This window comes from Xenopus laevis, chromosome 6L (genome assembly GCF_017654675.1).
Source record: "Xenopus laevis strain J_2021 chromosome 6L, Xenopus_laevis_v10.1, whole genome shotgun sequence".
NCBI classification, from domain to species: domain Eukaryota; kingdom Metazoa; phylum Chordata; class Amphibia; order Anura; family Pipidae; genus Xenopus; species Xenopus laevis.
This window is the reverse complement of record NC_054381.1, coordinates 142,409,581-142,428,113: the sequence shown is the minus strand read 5'-3', so window position 1 is coordinate 142,428,113 and position 18,533 is coordinate 142,409,581. Positions and strand designations below refer to the sequence as shown.

General features: G+C 39.4%; 1 protein-coding gene across 11 annotated transcripts in view; it reads right to left on the bottom strand.

Annotated features, from left to right (window-relative positions):
- LOC108719375 (regulating synaptic membrane exocytosis protein 2) overlaps positions 1–18,533 on the bottom strand; it is a 360,080-nt gene that overhangs the window by 321,484 nt on the left and 20,063 nt on the right. For 6 of the 11 annotated variants that reach the window (XM_041566588.1, XM_041566590.1, XM_041566591.1 and 3 more), the window contains exons 2-3: positions 3,449–3,481; positions 1,491–1,577 (exon numbers count right to left, since the gene is read on the bottom strand). The exons of the other annotated variants lie outside the window; for them this stretch is intronic. In XM_041566588.1, coding sequence (XP_041422522.1) covers positions 1,491–1,577; positions 3,449–3,481 — 120 coding nt within the window. The remainder of the gene's footprint in view (positions 1–1,490; positions 1,578–3,448; positions 3,482–18,533) is intronic. 11 annotated transcript variants of the gene reach the window in all.

Genomic DNA, 18,533 nt, shown 5'->3' with positions numbered 1-18,533 from the left:
TTGTAAATGATCCCTACTGCTTCTTATTACTAATAAATTTCTGTATTGTAATCATTGATAGTGCTAGAAGTACTCCGGTATTACAATTCTACCTCTGCTATAAATAATAAAAGGCATTTGAGGTCACCTATGGGTTCTGCGACCTACGACCTTAAACTGCTCAATTAACTCTTTAGCATTATCTAATATCATCACAATGCTCACTAGGCAGTATATTATCACCTATAAATAAATATACTGCATATATATATATATATATTTTTTTTTTTTTTTTTTTTCAAAATAGGATACACATAGATAACAGTTTATAACTGGACACATAAAATAATAATCATAAAGCATAACTCATATACCGCAATGGAAACATTTTCATAAATGCCCCTGGTATCATGCTATAGTCTAAGAGGTAATGTAATAAATGTCATACAGCAGGTCTTATTAGCCATAGCAATCAATTAGATATAAATGCTAGCAGCTGATTGGCCCCTTAGCAGATGGCCTTTATTTTTCTGGAATTTGTCTTTTGTAAAGTGGTATGGTCATGGTAAAGGTATTGGGACTTTTTAATGATAAAGCCATGCTCTGGGGAAGAGGCATATACTGTATTTATATACATTTTCAACCACATGCAGAGCGGGGTTCTGATAGTGTAGAAGAATATAACATTTCATTTACAACAAAAAATATAAATGAAATGGTCCTAATGAAGAAGTCTTGCTGTTTCTAACAAGTCAATGCTGAAATTGACCCTCTATTAACAAAGGTCTGTCTCAGTACAGCCTGGCTATACATGGGGAGGTCCATTTGTACAAGAAACAAACTTTTTATCTGCTTGCCCCCAAGGGATGGATATAATTGGGCTGACCCAGGGTCAATGAGAGCATCACATGATGGGCTTGTGCAGTCCAGTCTCGTACACTTGGCCTGAGGGTTTTCAGGAGTAAAGAATATGGGGGAAGTCTAGTGCAAAGGTCCATTTTGTGGACCATAAAAGGGTCAGGGCATGTAAGCCACGAACTGGGTGGAGTTTGCACAGGTCATAGGTGAGCTAGGAGACAGAGTGATGGGGCATGGCCAGGGCAGATCAAAGACATGGTCAGATCATGGAGCCCAGGTGGGATACAGGCTATATTGGCACACACATAAATACTTGTAAATAATATACTACCTGCTAAGTAGATAGTATGGGGCACCATGATTCTGATGCATGGGTCTTGCATATCCTAAAAGAGGGGAATACTGTATGTAGTGCAGGATCAATTAATTTTTTTTGGTCTGACTGGTCAAGAGTGACCAACAGCTGCCCATGTATAGCTAGAGAAATGTCCCCCTCCGTTTTGATACTTCAGTCCTGTAAATGCAAAAGAAAAGGAGCAAAACGCAACTAAAAGATAGAGGATAAGCTAAGGACAAGCATTTCATACATACTAACAGTTAGTATGCCTAAATGCTACAGGTTGTACTGAGTCTACACAAAGCAGCTTACTTACATCTCCGGCTCCTTTTCATTTTGCTCTTTGGGCTGTGGCTGAAGAACGTTATTAACCAGCTCAGTGATCCCACTAAAGGGAAACCACCTGTTTGAATAAGCACATAATGCGTGACTGTAGAACATTGGAAAGAGACGGCCACAGGCCCACACGCCGACTTACCCGATTGCTACGGACAGGCAGAGAAGCTAGTAGCCAATGGGGATGGCAGCGGCAACAGTAAGCCAGGAAAGGATGTAAGGAGAGCAACGTTTAACCATCAAAGCTATAGCTAAATTACAAGTTGCTTCTGCATGAAAGATCTTTTGAGAACATTCGCAAATAGGAGATGTTAAAGATAGAGCTATTCTGTTATCCAAACCCAGTGTTTTCCCAACTTGTAGGACTGGCACCCCTTGGGGGAGTCATTGCCTTGGTTTGGAGGGCACAGCCTGAAGTCAGGTCAGGGAGAGGCTGAGGATTAAGCTGGAAGCCCATATTGCAAGTCCATTAAAGCAAAATTTGGGGTGAATGTCTTAAATACCCTATATATGCTTGGAACTATGGTTGATCTTACAATGCTTCCATATTTGCAATGAGCTACTGTTCGGCCTCATTATGGGCTCATGGTGTCATTTTGGGGAGGGAACCCATCTTACAAATATTGTACAGCACAAGATTGCTCCCTAAAGAGACAACCAATTCCCTACATATGGTTCCTTTAGTTTTCTACTGAGCAGATCTGGATAACAGAAGAGTACTCATTACATACGTTTTACGTGGTTCACTTTTTAGTTAACTTTTAGTATTCCATAGAATGACCACTTCTAAGCAACTTTTCAATTGGTCTTCATTATTTATTTGTCATAGCTTTTTGAATTATTTGCCTTCTTCTTCTGACTCTTTCCAGCTTTCAAATGGGGGTCACTGACCCCATCTAGAAAAACAAATGCTCCGTAAAGCTAAACATTTATAGGTATTGCTACTTTTTATTAATTCTCTTCCTATTCAGTCCCTTTCCTATTCATATTCCTTATTCAAATTAGTGCATGGTTGCTGGGTTAGACCTTAATTAATTAAGCAACCAGATTGCTGAAATTGCAAACTGGAGAGCTAGTGAATAAAAAGCTAAATAACTCAAAAATCTCAAATATTAAAAAACGAAAACCGTTTGCAAATTGTCTGAGAATATCACTCTCTACATCATAATAAAAGTTAACTCAAAGTGAACAACCCCTTTAAATATGTAGTCTCTATACCTTTTTTTTTTGCAAATGTTTCCTTTGTATTTGGAAATATTAGGAGCTGAGTGTGTAATTAGTTTCCAATTGTCCCTAGCTTCTCTCAAGTCTGACTGCAGCTTTATTCATTGAGTCTAGCGGTTACTGTCTCCAGCAATTCCTGTCACTACCCGCTTAAATGCTGACTTCTCTTGCCTACTAAAATACAGGTCATGGAATTTAATGCTGATGTGGTTTGAGAATGTCACAAACGCTCTGTCATGTCAGGGCACCCCGTGTTTAGCTATAGGTTTCCTTTTACTTGCTCCACAAGCACGCAGGAGAAGACAACATCCAGCTAACGTGGATGAAGTAAGAAGCTGCATGCAGCTGTCTTACAAGCCAATCAGGAAGCAGATGACACACTAGATGCAGCCTATCACATATTAACATCACCTAAAACCAGGGATCTTCAGTCGGTGGCTCTCCAGCGCTGGACTACAACTCCCAGCATGCCCCTAAGCATCCACAGCCTCTGCATCAGCTCCAAGCGTTCCCCCTACCCTACCCACCTCTTGCTGGAATCAATAGTCCATTAGCCGCTCTCTTTGTCCTACACAAGGAGTTGTAGATCAGCCATAACTGGATAGTCACAACCTGGAGATCTCTGACCTAAGACCATCAGAGTTGCAGGAAGCAGAACACAGCAAATAAAAAACAAAAATCAAGCCTAGTGCACCGTGAAGATCATCTACTTACTGTGCCGGCTGGACTTTTTGTTCTTCTTTGACCCTAAAAAGATAAGTTTGCACAGCTGAGTGCAACACATACCAAAACACAAACAGTTTCTACTGCAGGACAAGGAACATTAATACAAGAAAGAGGGGGTGCACCCACGTCCCACCCTCTGGTGTTCTTACTCTCAATACTTTCAGTTCAAGGGGGCATGCATATACTACACTAACTGCTATAAAATAATATACAGAAGCATCTACAGGCATTGCTATAACAATATATTGTTTTAAATCGGGCAGTGGGAGCTTTATTTGCTTGCAGGTTCATTTCACTGGCTGGTGAGCCCAAAAAAACAAATCTTTGCTCTTTGTGTCTATATATACAGTACTGTAAGAAATGTTCAAGGCCTAGAACCAACCTGAAGAAGATGGGAGCTTTAGCGAAATCAATATTCAAAATAAAAGAACAAAAATGCTCTCTAAATCTAAAAAAAAATGATGTATCCATCGAAGATGAACATACAAGTTTGGGTGGGAAGTTGATTCAGACCATTCTACCCAACTACCCGTCTTGCCATATCCAGTTTATCACCTTAGGGGGTAACATTGATAGTCCAAGTCTATTAGGCTCCGGTCAGTGTGTCCAGACAAAATATCCTCAGCCAACTGCAGGGAACTTTACTCTAATTCATCTTCGCTTGTGGGCGTCAATCGCCCCTCCTTTTTCATTGCTACAAATAGTCAGATCCAGCAGTGCAAAGCATAGCAAAGGACAAGTGGACACTACTTTCAGTTGCAAAATCTTGAATTTGTTAAGATCTTGTAATTCATGTATGTTGCAGATTAATAGGGATGCACCGAATCCAGGATTCGGTTCGGGATTCAGCCAGGATTCAGCCTTTTTCAGCAGGATTCAGATTCGCCCGAATCCTTCTGCCTGGCCGAACTGAATCCGAATCCTAATTTGCGTATGCAAAGTAAGGACGGGGAGGGAAATTGTGTGACTATTTTGTCACAAAACAAGGAAGTAAAACATGTTTTCCCCTTTCCACCCCTAATATGCAAATTAGGATTCGGATTGTGTTCGGTATACTTTTTCTTTGTAATAAAAAAACAGTAGTTTGTACTTGATCCAAACTAAGATATAATGAATCCTTATTGGCGACAAAACAATCCTATTGGGTTTATTTAATGCTTAAATTATTTTTTAGTAGACTGTGGGGCCATTTATTAAACCTCAAATTTATCTGGTCATGGTTTTAAAGGGGAAAACTTGAATTTTTTCGAGATTTATTATACCCCAAAGCTACTAAAACCTGAATCTGAAAATACTCCATCTCAAACCTGTCGAGGTCATGTAGAAGTCAATGGCAGATGTCCCTGAAGATGTTTCTTGATCTGCGCTGCATAATCCGATAAAGTCTGGGTTTTCATCCAATAATCAGAAAAAGAGTTTTCGCAGCGACAATACGATAAAGTCAAGTTTTCGGAGCATCAATCGCATGATACGAAACGACGCTCAATTTTGTCGCAACGTTTTTTAGCTCCAACGTTTTTGAGAAGAAAAATTGATGAACTTTGTTTTAATAAAAAAATGTAATTAATTTAAGTTTTAGTGAATAACCCCTTTAAAGTATAGAGATACAAAATACAGAAAGAACATTTATCTGGAAAATCCCAGGTCCCGAGCATTCTGGATAACAGGTCCTGTACCTGTATTTCCATCTATTTATAAAAGTTGCAGTATATTTTGACAATATGCTTGAAAAAATGCTACAATTTAATTCCAAAACTCAGTGCACCGGGCACATTCCTGGAACCTACTTTACTCCAGAAAAAGAAATGATACTGTTCTAGACAAAAAGTGGTCATATACTTGCTACTATATATATATATATATACTTGATCTGTCAGAGGACCTTAAAGGGATACTGTCATGGGGAAAAAAAAAATTTCAAAATGAATCCATTAATAGTGCACATGACCAGGGGCAGCTGGGAAATTGACAAAATGTCTAGCCCCATGTCAGATTTCAAAATTGTATATAAAAAAATCTGTTTGCTCTTTTGAGAAATGGATTTCAGTGCAGAATTCTGATGGAGTAGCACTATTAACTGATGCGTTTTGAAAAAAACGTTTTCCAATGACAGGATCCCTTTAAAGGAGAAGGAAAGGTTAAAACTAAGTAAGCCTTATCAGAAAGGTCCATCTAAATATACCAGTAAACCCCCAAAGTAATGTTGCTCTGAGTCCCCTGTCAAAAGAAACACTGCATTTCTTTCCTTCTATTGTGTACACATGGGCTTCTGTATCAGACTTCCTGCCTTCAGCTTAAACCTCCTTGCCCTGGGCAAGAGCATGCTCAGTTTGCTCCTCTCCCCCCACCCCTCCCTTCTCTGCTGTAATCTGAGCCCAGAGCAGGGAGAGACTCAGGCAGGAAGTGATGTCACACCATGTTAATACTGCAGCTCCTATTCTAAACAAACAGAGAGTTTCTAGAGCTTTTAACTCAGGTATGGTAAAACATTCTACAGAATAAATATAGCATTCTAGCTTGCACTATTGCAGCTAATCTATTGGCAATAAAATCCCCCCGTAGCTTTCCTTCTCCTTTAAAGAAGGGTAATTATGATATTATAGTATTCGTTAAATATGGAAGTGTGGCAACCGGTATGGCAGTTACTATGGAGGATGCATACAATAAAAGGACATCTGTTTCAATAGGCAGCATATTTCTAGGACTGGAATTTGGAAGAGGATAAATATAAATTAGGGTTACTCCTAGAAGAACTTCCCAATGCATGCCCTTATACAGTTTATCCAACACAAACCTGTACATGACATGAAAGGAAAACTATACCCCCCAAACAATGTAGGTCTCTATAAAAAGATATTGCATAAAACAACTCATATGTAAAACCCTGCTTCATGAAAATAAACCATTTTCATAATAATATACTTTTCTAGTAGTTTGTGCCATTGGGTAATCCTAAATAGAAAATTGCCATTTTAAAAAATAAGGGCCGCCCCCTGGGATCGTGTGATTCACAGTGCACACAAACAAATCAAATAAACCATATGTTAGGTCACATGAGCCAATTAACAAACAGAGTTGTGTCTTTTGCTTCCACACTTCTTCCTGTTACAGTTAGGGGCCCATTTACTTAGTTCGAGTGAAAGAATAGAATAAAAAAAACATAGAATTTCCAATGTTTTTTGGCTACTTCGACCAACGAATTGGCTACGTCGACCTTCGACTACGACTGCGAATCGAACGATTCGAACTAAAAATCGTTCAACTATTCGACCATTCGATAGTCGAAGTACTGTCTCTTTAAAAAAAAACTTTGACCCCCTACTTCGCCACCTAAAACCTATTGAGGTGCCATGTTAGCTTATGGGGAATTTTTAGGTGGAAGAAAAATCGTTCAATTGATGGATTAAAATCCTTCGAAACGAACGATTCGAAGGATTTAATCATTCGGTCGAACTATTTGTGCTAAATCCTTTGACTTCAATATTCAAAGTCGAAGGATTTACATTCGGCAGTCGAATATCGAGGGTTAATTAACCCTCGATATTCGACCCTATGTAAATCTGCCCCTTAGAGTTGTAGTATTTCTGGTCAGGTGATCTCTGAGGCAGCACAACGACCATGGTGCTGAAATGGTGCTTCAAGAGATGCAAAAAGACAATATTTATTTAAATATATATTCCAGTTTGGTAAGATTTAATATGCCACTTAATATGATATAAAACTATCTGTTGCTTAAATATTCATTTAGGGGGTAACGTTTTCCTTTAACAAAGAGGATACATTAGGTGAGTCGGTAAATGTGATAAAACCCAGACTGCACAGTATCAAGTAGAGTCAGGTAGGATCAGCACAGACTTTATAAGAAGCATGTTCCATTACTCATATAAAGCATTGTGCAGCAACATTTGCTTCTAAATGGGCACTCGGCCTGTGGCATCTCCACCATGGCACCTTAATTAACATGGACACACACAACAATAAAGAGGCACATATACAGACACACGTCACTGGCTAATAACTTGGCCTTTCTTTAGGCCATTTAGAGCGGACTCACAACTGTGCACTTTGTTCAGATACAAACCCATATTATGCACCCAGCCAAGTCTTTAGTATTCATTCCCCAATTGCATACAGGTTTTGCTTCACTCTGTGAAGTGTAAATAGCAAGTCACCGTGTTTTTGTACATTGCAACCCAGCCCCGTAGGTGAGCACCTGAAGGAGCAGGTCATTGCACTCTAGTGTAAAGAGCAAGGGCCTTCATTTACAGCATGAATACAGTGCTTCCTCTGTATGGCAGCACTGTATTCATCACATGCAGGCGGAGAAGGTTCATAGCCCTGCTTAGAACTGACATCAGATGAGTTTCTCTGTCTATTAACTTAAAGAAGACTGAAGGCTCCTATAAATGGGTGCACCAAATGTTAGGGCACCCCCCAAGGGCTGTAATGACTTACATGTAATGACTTACACCTGGCCGGTGCTCCTGTTCCAGCCCAGGGCACTAGCGAGTAATCCTCTTCCATCCTCCTGTTTTTGTGCAGGCTTGCATGAAAAAAAGCCAGACTTGAATGAAAAAGCCATCTTTCTACTGCGCATGCCTCAGCAGCTGCATTCTGGTATAAGAAGAAGAAGCTGGTGCAGTTTTCTGCTAATAGGAGGTATATGGGTGTCAGATAAGCAATTACAATCCTTTGGGGGGGGTAGCCTTACATTTGGCACCCCCATCGATTTGCGCTTTTGTTCTCCTTTAATTCTCTAAGCAAGGTAAGCAAAAGGCATTGTGCTTTAGCAAATTCATTTTCATCTGACTATATCCACTGGGCCAAAATAAACAGCAGGTGGCGCTGTTGTGTTGAATTCAATAAAATAGCAGTGTAAAAACTGCTACTATCTTGAAAACTAGGAAACATTGCAAAAGTACTTAGAAGAGTGCTCTGAATAATTTTCCAAGAATCTGTTTTGAGAATATACAGTTCCTTAAGGTTTGCTGATGAAGGAAGTGAACAAAACTGCTAACGTCTGCAAATAAAAAAGCTGGATATTTTTGGCTCTGATCAAACTTAACCTTATCCCAAGACCTATAATTCTTGTAGCCTGTACTAACCTGTTCAGCAATAACCCTACCACTGGGTCATTCTCTGAGCTAACCAGAGACTATACCAGGAGGGGGCACTCATCCATTAGGTGCACTTGAATAATTACACTGATATGCAACTAGCTGCTGCTTGTCTGCTCCAGTTTTAGTAGTCACACTTGTCTGATAGGACAAAACTATAGTGACAAAATAAACACTGGCTTTGGGGGGAGTAGGCAGTAAAATGAAGGTGCCATATGGAATTGAATAAATAAGTGCCTAATACTAAAAAATGTAATTTGTTTGCTGCAAAGCATTAGAGCTTTTGCCTTTCATTGTGCCGGTGCCTTTCCCTGGCAAGAACAGTGTCTTCTTCCCAGGACAAAACATAAGAAAGAATGCAGAGAGCACCCCCACCACTCAGCATGTAAATGCCTGGCTGCCTAAATTAGCTCCTCGCTGATGCTATAAATATATAGGCAGTGAAGTGAAAGGAGGAATTGATTGTCGTAATCTGCTGCGGACAAATTTAGCTCTACTGATATTTATATCCCATGAAATCTCTGGTAATCTGGCCCAGGTATCTGTGCAATGAACTGCTATCACTTTATATGGTGTTTCCAGTAACATATCCAGGTCCAGACTGGGATTCAAAATAGGCCTTGGTATTTCAAGCAAACAGAGACCCAAACAGCCTCCACCAGCCTAATAAATAGTGACTGTCTATGGCATCATGGATGATGGGGACATCAAAAACTATTTGTGGCCCAGTCATCCTTAATTAGATACTTTGAAAGTACAGGTATGGGACCTGTTATCCAGAATGCTCGGGACCTGCGGGTTTCCAGATAATGGATCTTTCCGTTATTTGCCTCTTCATACCTTAAGTCTGCTAGAAAATCCCGTAAACATTAAATTAACCCAATAGGCTGGTTTTGCCTCCAATAAGGATTAATTACATCTTAGTTTGGATCAAACAAGGTACTGTTTTATTATTACAGAGAAAAGGGAAATCATTTTTAAAAACTTGGATTATTTGGATAAAATGGAGTCTATGGGAGATGGCCTTTCCGTAATAAAGTTTTCTGGATAACGGGTATACAGATCCAATACCTGTAAAATACTTGACCCCTAGCTCTAACACTTGTGTCTTCTTATTTTTTAACCCTTTTTTGTTCCCACCACCCTTCTTTCCCCCTAAAATATCCCTCCCCTTCCCTTCTACACCCTACTCTTCATACCCTATATAATATGGTGTATGCTGTTATGTAAGATTAAAGCTTAAAGGGGCAGTTCTAGAGTGGCCAATTCTACGCAACTTTTCAATTGGTTTTCATTATTTATTTTTTTATAGTTTTATAGTTATTTGCCTTTTTCTTCTCTTTGCAGCTTTCAAATGGGCGTCGCTGACCCCTTATAAAAAGCAAATGCTCTGTAAGGCGACACATTAATTGCTATTGCTACTTTTTATTACTCATCTTTCTATTCAGGCCTCTCCTATACATATTCCAGTCTCTTATTCAAATCAGTGCATGGTTGCTAGGGTAATTGGGACCCTAGCTACCAGATTGCTTAAAATGCAAATTGAAGAGCCGCTGAATAAAAAGCCAAATAACTCAAAAACCTTAAATAATAAAAAATGAAAACCAATTGCAAATTGTTTCAGAATATCACTCTCTACATCATACTAAATGTTAACGTCAGTTAAAAAAAAAACATTTGTTATTAGTCTTCCTTTTTTTAGTGGTTTTTGAAAAATTAACTTTTTTTCTGCAACTCTCTGGCTTGGAATTCCATCTGCTATCTGGTTGCTAGGGCTTGATTACCCAACAACCAATCTGCAGCTGGAAGATCAACAGAAGAGAAAGATAAGCAACGAAAAGTAAAAATGAGCAATAAAATGTAAGTATCACCCCCTTCAAGCTCGGGATAATTCCAGGGTACCTGCGATGATACTGAAATTGAGGGTCAAAAAAAACATGGCAAACCAAACCCAAAACTGCACTTTGCACTTGCATTCATAAATGATTTAAATTTAACCACTTAATAAATAGGATTTTAGTGGCTATGTTCCTTTAAAAGCTGCCCCACACTGCTCACTTTCTATTGTACAGATTATGTCTAATTGTTTCCTCGGCAGAATGCTGCGATATTTATAAGCACGGCGGATGAAGCAACGCACAATATCAGATCCATTTTTTCCTGCCACCAAAAAGAGACCCTGTGAATGGCTTATTAGGAGGCTCTCATTCACAGATTTGGGCTATTCAACTCACAAAGCGAAACTGGGAAGCGGCATTTCTAGGTTCCTGTTCTCAGCTAATTACCGCTTGATGCATTCATGTCTAATTGCAGCCGTCGCTCACACATTTCCTTTTTTTATCAAGCATATTTCTAACCCCTTGGGCACCGCTGGTACCACACCTGCATCACAATGTGCTGGTTTATATAACACTCCATAGGGGTTAAAGTGTTCCACAGGGTAAGTGATTGAACCAGAAGATGCTTAATGGGGTTGTTCACCTTTGAGTTAACTTTTCGTAAAATGTAGAGAGTGATATTCTTAGACAATTTGCAATTGGTTTTTATTTTTTATTAACTGGGTTTTTTGCGTTATTTAGCTTTTTATTCAGCAGCTCTCCAGTTTGATATTTCAGTCATCTTGTTGTTAGGGTCCCAATTACCCTAGCAACCAGACATTGATTTAAATAAGAGACTGGAATATGAATAGGAGAGAGTCTGAATAGAAAGACGAGTAATAAAAAGTAGCAATAACAATTGTCGCCTTACAGAACATTTTACATTTTAGATGGGGGCGAGTGACTCGGATTCAAAAGCTGAAAATTGTCAGAAGAAGGCAAATCATTTTCAAACTATAAAAAATTACATAATGAAGACCAGTTGAAAAGTTAGCCATTCTATATCATGTAAAAAGTTAAAAAAAGGTGAACCACTCTTTTATGTATCCTTAGATGCACTTGATCAAGATTCAGCCGCAGAGGCAAGACAGAGGCAAAGGAGTTTGGATGAAAGAAAAACTGCAGAAATGTAAGGATCTGTGTCTCCAAAGATGCCCCAGTAGCTCCCCATCTTCTTTTCTGCAGATTTACTGCTCATGCTCATGCTCAGTTTAGGGACACACACACAATATACAGTACACATAGAATATAAATGCCACAATTTAAGGCTGATTAGTATATAATTTAGATTATTAGTATATGGTAACTCTGAAACCAGTGCAAATAACACCAGAATGTAGTCAACAGCCCTGTAGCATCAGCTTCGATGTGTAACATACTCATCAATCAGGAACCTTGTAGGCAGCTGGCACACTCAGATGCACAGGGAACCCCTGTGGATGCCCTTTTGGGGCCCTGGGCTTTCTGCTGCGGAACCAACAAGGAAATTGTGTGTTTGGTAGAAAGAAGTCCGTAAAGAGGTACCGCCAAGGATTAGGCAAAGCATAGCCATAAAACAGGCAAAAGGGTCGAGGCAAGCGGCAGGAATCAAGCAGAAGTCAAAAACCAGGAAATTCCAATAGAAAATAATGCTTAAGCAGGATCTGTGAACAGAAGCCAGCTTGAGCACTGTTAAAATGGAAAAATAGGCATATATGGTGTTTCCATGAACATATCCAAGTCCAGACTGAGAAAGAGAATTGGCGCCAAAAATTAGAATCTCATGCCGAAAAATGATGTCATGATGCTCGGAGCCAGAATTCCTAAACTGAGCTTCTCAACAGCAGCCCAGAACACACTGAGCATGTGCAGTGTCACCGACACTCCTAACAAAATCCATGATGGGAAACTCCTCTGCACAACGTTGAAGGCCAGGATCTTTACTAGCAAAGAGAAGCTGAACCTTCAGGCGGGTTCCCTTTTAATGACTGGTGCCACATTTGCATACATTTCAGCTGCATTAGTAAATGACCATTAAAGTGTTTACTTGAAATATAGTGTAAAGAAGGATTGTTTTGGAAAGTTTACACCTTTAACAATTACTGCCATTGGATGGGGGAATCTATTTCCTGAAACTCAACTGCACACATTTTTCCCTTCAAACAGCAGAAGGCTGCTTGCTTTATGGCACTGATTTTAGCTATACCCTTAGGTTTCGTGTCACACCATGGACAGCCAAATTTTCCCCATTGCAGCTGTGGGAGGCATTGGTCCATACAACTCTCCCAATAGGTAATAGAGTAAATGTGGAAGTTTGCACCAGGTTGGTTAATTACCAATCATATAAAATGGAGATAAAGTATTTTAGAAGGTAAAACACAAACAGTTTCCCCCCACCCACCCCAGAGGGAAAGCCACACTAGCAGGGGGGGGGGGTGGTACAGGTATCGGACCTGTTATACAGAATGCTTGGGACATGGCGTTTTCTGGATAATGGATCTTTCCATAAGTTGGATCTTCATACCTCAAGTCTACTAGAAAATCATGTAACATTATCATTAAATACATTCAATAGGCTGGTTTTGCTTCCAATAAGGATTAATTATATCTTAGTTGGGATCAAGTACAAGCTACTGTTTTATTATTACAGAGAAAAAGGAAATCATTTTTATAATTTGGATTATTTGGATAAAATGGGGTCTATGGGAGATGGCCTTTCCATAATTCGTATATATTTCGGGATAACAGGTTTCTGGATAAACGATTCCATACCGGTCTATCCAACAGGGAAGTATTTCTGGCTTGCATCCTACTTGGCACGGATTACTGGCTACTAATTATGCGTGAGTGATAAGCCAAATGGCAGCCTATTGATTTGCAGAAAGAAAGGAGGACCAAAATACAGGAAAGGATAACAAGATCGCTGACGCGGAAACAAAAACTCGCCGATTATAATGAAGTGGAGTGGCTGCATGGGAGTAATTTGATATTATTCTGTCTAAGGATATTGCTGGATAGTCCATTTAGAATTGACATGTTATTGTTTTATGCATGATTATTAGATAATGACTGGGGGCTGACTACATAGGAATGTACAGCATTGTGTGCTTAGATTGTAAGCTTCACGGGGCAGGGACCTCCTTTCTCCTGTCTCCTGTACCACTTGTGTACAACTATATATTTATATGTTACTAGTCCTCCCTGTGTGTACTTTTATATATAGTAAGATTGTACAGCACTGCAGATCCTGACTGTGCTTTATAAATAAAGCCAGACCAATATCTATTTATATACATATTGAGCAACTCAGAATATCCTGCTGGGGCAAAGACTAATCTGTTCATTCATGCACTCCTTCCCAAAAAGGCCTCTACAGCCAACGGAATGATCCAATGATGTAATTGACCAAACCAAAGTGATTTGGACCAGAGTCAAGATATCAATGGAAAAGGTAGAATGGGTTCTACCAGTTCGGGAGTATCTTAAAGGGGTTGTTCACCTTTAAATGAACTTTTAGTATAATGTAGACAGTTGGGATGCACCGAATCCACTACTTTGGATTCTGCCGAACCCCCAAATCTTTCATAAAAAATTTGGCTGAATACCGAACCGAATCCGAACCTTAATCAGGGAAGGGGGAACAAAAATGTTTTCTTATTTGTTTGGTGACATGAGTCACATGATTTTAAGGATTGGATTCGGTTTGGCCAGGCACGAGGATTCAGCTGAATCCTGCTGAAAAAGGCCGAATTCTGGCTTCAGTGCATCTCTAGTAGACAGTGGTGTTCTGATATTCTATTTTTTACTTTATGTGGTTTTTGAGTATGCAATGATATGAATAAGAGACTGGAATATGAATAGGAGAGGCCTGAATATAAAAAATGAGTAACAAAAAGTAATAATAACAATAAATGTGTATCTTTACAGAGCATTTGTTTTTTAGATGGGGTCAGTGACTGTCGTTTGAAAGATGGAAAGAGTCGGAGAAAGAAGACAAATAATTAAAAACCATATTAAAAAAAAAAGAAATAATGAAGGGTAATTGAAAAGTTAATTAGAATTGGACATTCTGTAACATACTAAAAGTTAAATTAATGGTGAACCACCTCTTTAACCATCTGAAAGACCATAACAGAATAGTTAATATGTACCAGGTGGCTTTTGGCCAGTACAGGTGTATAGGAACCCTTAGGCTTGTGACACACGGGCAGATTCGGGGAGATTTAGTTGCCTGGCGACTAATCGCCTCTTCTTCTGGGCAACAATCTCCCCAAACTGTATCTCCCCGCTATAATGAAAAGTTGCCTGCACTAAAGCACACGCGGTGCTTCGTTTTCCGAAGTCGCCCAAAGTTTCCTCGTGAGGCAACTTCAGAAAACGAAGCGCTGCATGTGCTTTAGCGCAAGTCACGAAAGGCAATTCGTGGATATTGTCGTCCAGAAGAAGAGGCGTTTAGTCGATAGGCGACTAAATCTCCCCGAATCTGCCCGTGTGTCACAAGCCTTATGGATGAGGTTCTTTGACCAACTGGATCATTCCAGTGCTCTTTGACCAGATCCTTTGTCCAAAGGGACAAAAACAAAAGCAAGGATTAATGGTCCAGGACTTTAACAGGCTGGAGTTGGTCAGATGTGATCCAATCATTTCAACAGGACAATTTTCTTTTTTGAAGGCAAATGTGGGCAGCTGCATCAAAACATGGCAACTTAAAAAATAAAAACATGGGGAAAAAATGAGAATACTACAGCGAATCTAATGTCCAAACGGCTGCCAAATCAAACATACTCAATATAAGAGGGTCTGAGTAATTTAATAACATACCTAATGCACATAGTAACCCGACAGGTGCACATTGGCACTGCTCGCAGGTGTTTCTTTGTTTAAAGCAGAATAATCAGTTGCCAGGTAACACTTGGAACAAAACAGTTCCTTACCTCGCTACCCACAATTTATTGTTATGCTGGATGACAACATTCTCTTTCTATTGCCTTCACATTTATCTCAAAGTAATTTATGACCACCCTGATGAAAAAATCTCTTTCCACCATTATTTACTGACCTCCCTAACTCTAAATGATGTTCCAACATGCCCAACCCATGAGGTACCAGCATGTGGGAGAGACTGTGCACACAGATAAAAGAAGTCACAGGGTCCCTTGTCATTATGTTGACAGCTCTATTGCAAGGCCAACTGTTGATTAAATGCTTCTGGAGTTGCACCAATATATTATAACTTAAGGCAAGTAAATTGGACTGGTCTGATCATTTAGCTACCAAGACCAGTTAGGAGATAATAATATCCATTGTTTGATGAGATCCATCCTCAAAGTCTTCTTGATCAATGGGTAAACACATGGACCTATAAGCTGCTGCTTTGGTCAAGAGAGGCCTGTATATGGGTTTTTTATATATGATACCCAGATAAAACCAATATATTATAACTAAAGGCAAGTGAATTGGACTGAAAAAGGGGAAAGTTCTGCTCACCACTTAAATCAGTTAGGAGATAAGAACACCCAGTGTTTGATGAGATCCATCCCAAAAGACTTCTTGTCTAATCCTTGATCAATGGGTAAATGTATGAACCTATAAGCTGCCGCTTTTGTCAAGAGAGGCCTGTATATGGGTTTTTTACATATGGTACCCAGATAAAACCAATATATTACATTTTAAGTCAAGTGAATTGGACTGGTTTGATCATTAAGCTACCAAGACCAGATAGGAGATAAGAACATCCAGTGTTTGATGAGATCCATCCTCAAAGTCTTCTTCTCTAATTCTTGATGAATGAGTAAACGCATGGACCTATAAGCTGCCGCTTTGGTCAAGATAGGCCTGTACATGGGTTCTTTAGATATGGTACCCAGATAAAATCAATATATTATAACATAAATCAAGAGAATTGGGCTGGTCTGATCATTTAGCTACCAAGACCAGTTAGGAGATAAGAACATTCAGTGTTTGATTAAATCCATCCCCAAAGTCTTCTTCCATAATTCTTGATCAATGGGTAAATGCATGGACCTATAAGCTGCCGCTTTGGTCAAGAGAGGCCTGTATAGGGGTTCTTTACATATGGTACCCAGATAAAAACACCTTACCTTGTATACCTAAAGCCTCATTTATAAAGTTCAAGACAGGTGCAAAGTGCAAAAGAAGCAAACCATAATTTTGTTTGCAATTTTGAACCCTGCCCCGCATATTGCTCCATAGACAGAAGTTATTTAAACTCCAAAACAGAGCACAGAGACCTGTGCTCCTCCATGATTGAGTGGTGGGCTGGGGGTGGCACACAGGCATCCCCCATCCCACCCCCTAACTTATGCATCATACATACAACCAAGTTATGGTGCGCCAGTGGGAACCGGGTGCAAGAACCAAACGTTATGTCTAACTGATGTGTTAATTGGCTCCAAGAATACTTTATTCTAACAACCGGAGTAGTGTCTTTCAAACTCTTCAAAAACAGCACATTCAAAACATAAACCTCAAACATATACCTTAAAATACTTTATTGGCAGGGTGCAGGGAAAGGCCCTACTGACTATGCACTATAGGGCCCTATTATTTCTAATGGCAGTCCTGTAGAAAAATATAAGCTGTTGTGGGTCAGTGACCCTCCCGCCCACCACCAATACCAGGCAGCATTTTAAACTCCATTCTAATATAAAGGTCAACTTCTCCTTTAGTGACACAGCTTCCTCTAGTGAAACATCACATGCAACTTTAAATCTCTTTTGTTAGTCTTAAAAAACATATTTAGGAAGGTGACGGAATATCCTTTCATGTAAAGGAGTTCATACTATTTTCTATTTTTCTGTATCCCTTATTAACCCAAAAAAGCTATTATTAAATAAAAAAGCAAAGTAGTATTTTACTTTAATTTTCCTGTCCCATCAATGTTTATCATATACTTAGTAATAAAGTTTATGCTAACATAACTATAAATGTTACTAAAGAGCAGACTGCACAGAACGCACAGAAGTGAGTGGTGACAATATGTTTCATTTTCACCCGACTACTTTATGGGATAGCGCAATAAAAGTTATAAAGACAGTGTCAGGTCTAGTAACCCATAGCAACCAATCCGCAAGTATAAATTTCTGGTCACACTATTTGAATGGGATCCGTGGATGGCGATCATGTTTGGTAAATTTGCCCCTTTAGTGTATAATGATGTGTTATTTTCCCTTGACCTAAAGAAAAGCATGGGGTGTGACCTAATAGAGAAGGATGTGGTCTGATGTTGGGGGTTGGTCAGTTAGAAAAATCAAAATAAAGCAAAATAAAGCAATACAAGCACTGCTGTGGCAGGGAAGGGATAACCCATTTAATTTGGTCACTGTCTATACAGTAAGATGTAAATAACCCTATGCCACTCCAGGTATGAGATCCGTTATCCGGGAGAAAGGTCCAATTATTGAAAGGCCTTCTCCCATAGACTCCACTATAAGCAAATAATTCTAATTTTTAAAAATGATTTCCCTTTTCTCTGAAATAATAAAACAATATCATGTACAGGTATGGGATTTGTTATGCGGAATAAAGTTAACCAAAAAGTTCAGAATTACGGAAAGGCTGTCTCTTATAGATTCCATTTCATCCATATAATCTGATTTTTTTAAAAAATGATTTCCTTCTTTTCTGTAACAATGAAAAAAAGAACCTATTTGATCCAAAGGAAGATATAATTAATCCTTATTGGAAACAAAACCAGCCCAGGTCCCAAGTATTCTGGAAAACAGGTCTAATTTTCTCCTAACTAATATATATTGGAGCAAATTCACTAGCCTCCGAAAATTCGCCAGCGACGGCTTCGCTCACAGCAAAACACTTCGCCAGGCGTAGATACGCCAGGACAACGGTAATTCACTAAAATCCGAAGTTGCGTCCAGGGCAAAGTTGCGTCCAGGACAAAGTTGCTCTAGCGTTAATGCGCCAAGCAAAGTGAAGTTGCGCTAGCGCTGGCTAATTTGCATACGGCGGGAAGTTCAATTTCAATGGACGTATATGTTGCAGCAAATACATTACACTACACAAGCCCGCGGGAACCATAATAAAATAAAATAAAGTTGTTATATTGCCCTACACATAAGCCCA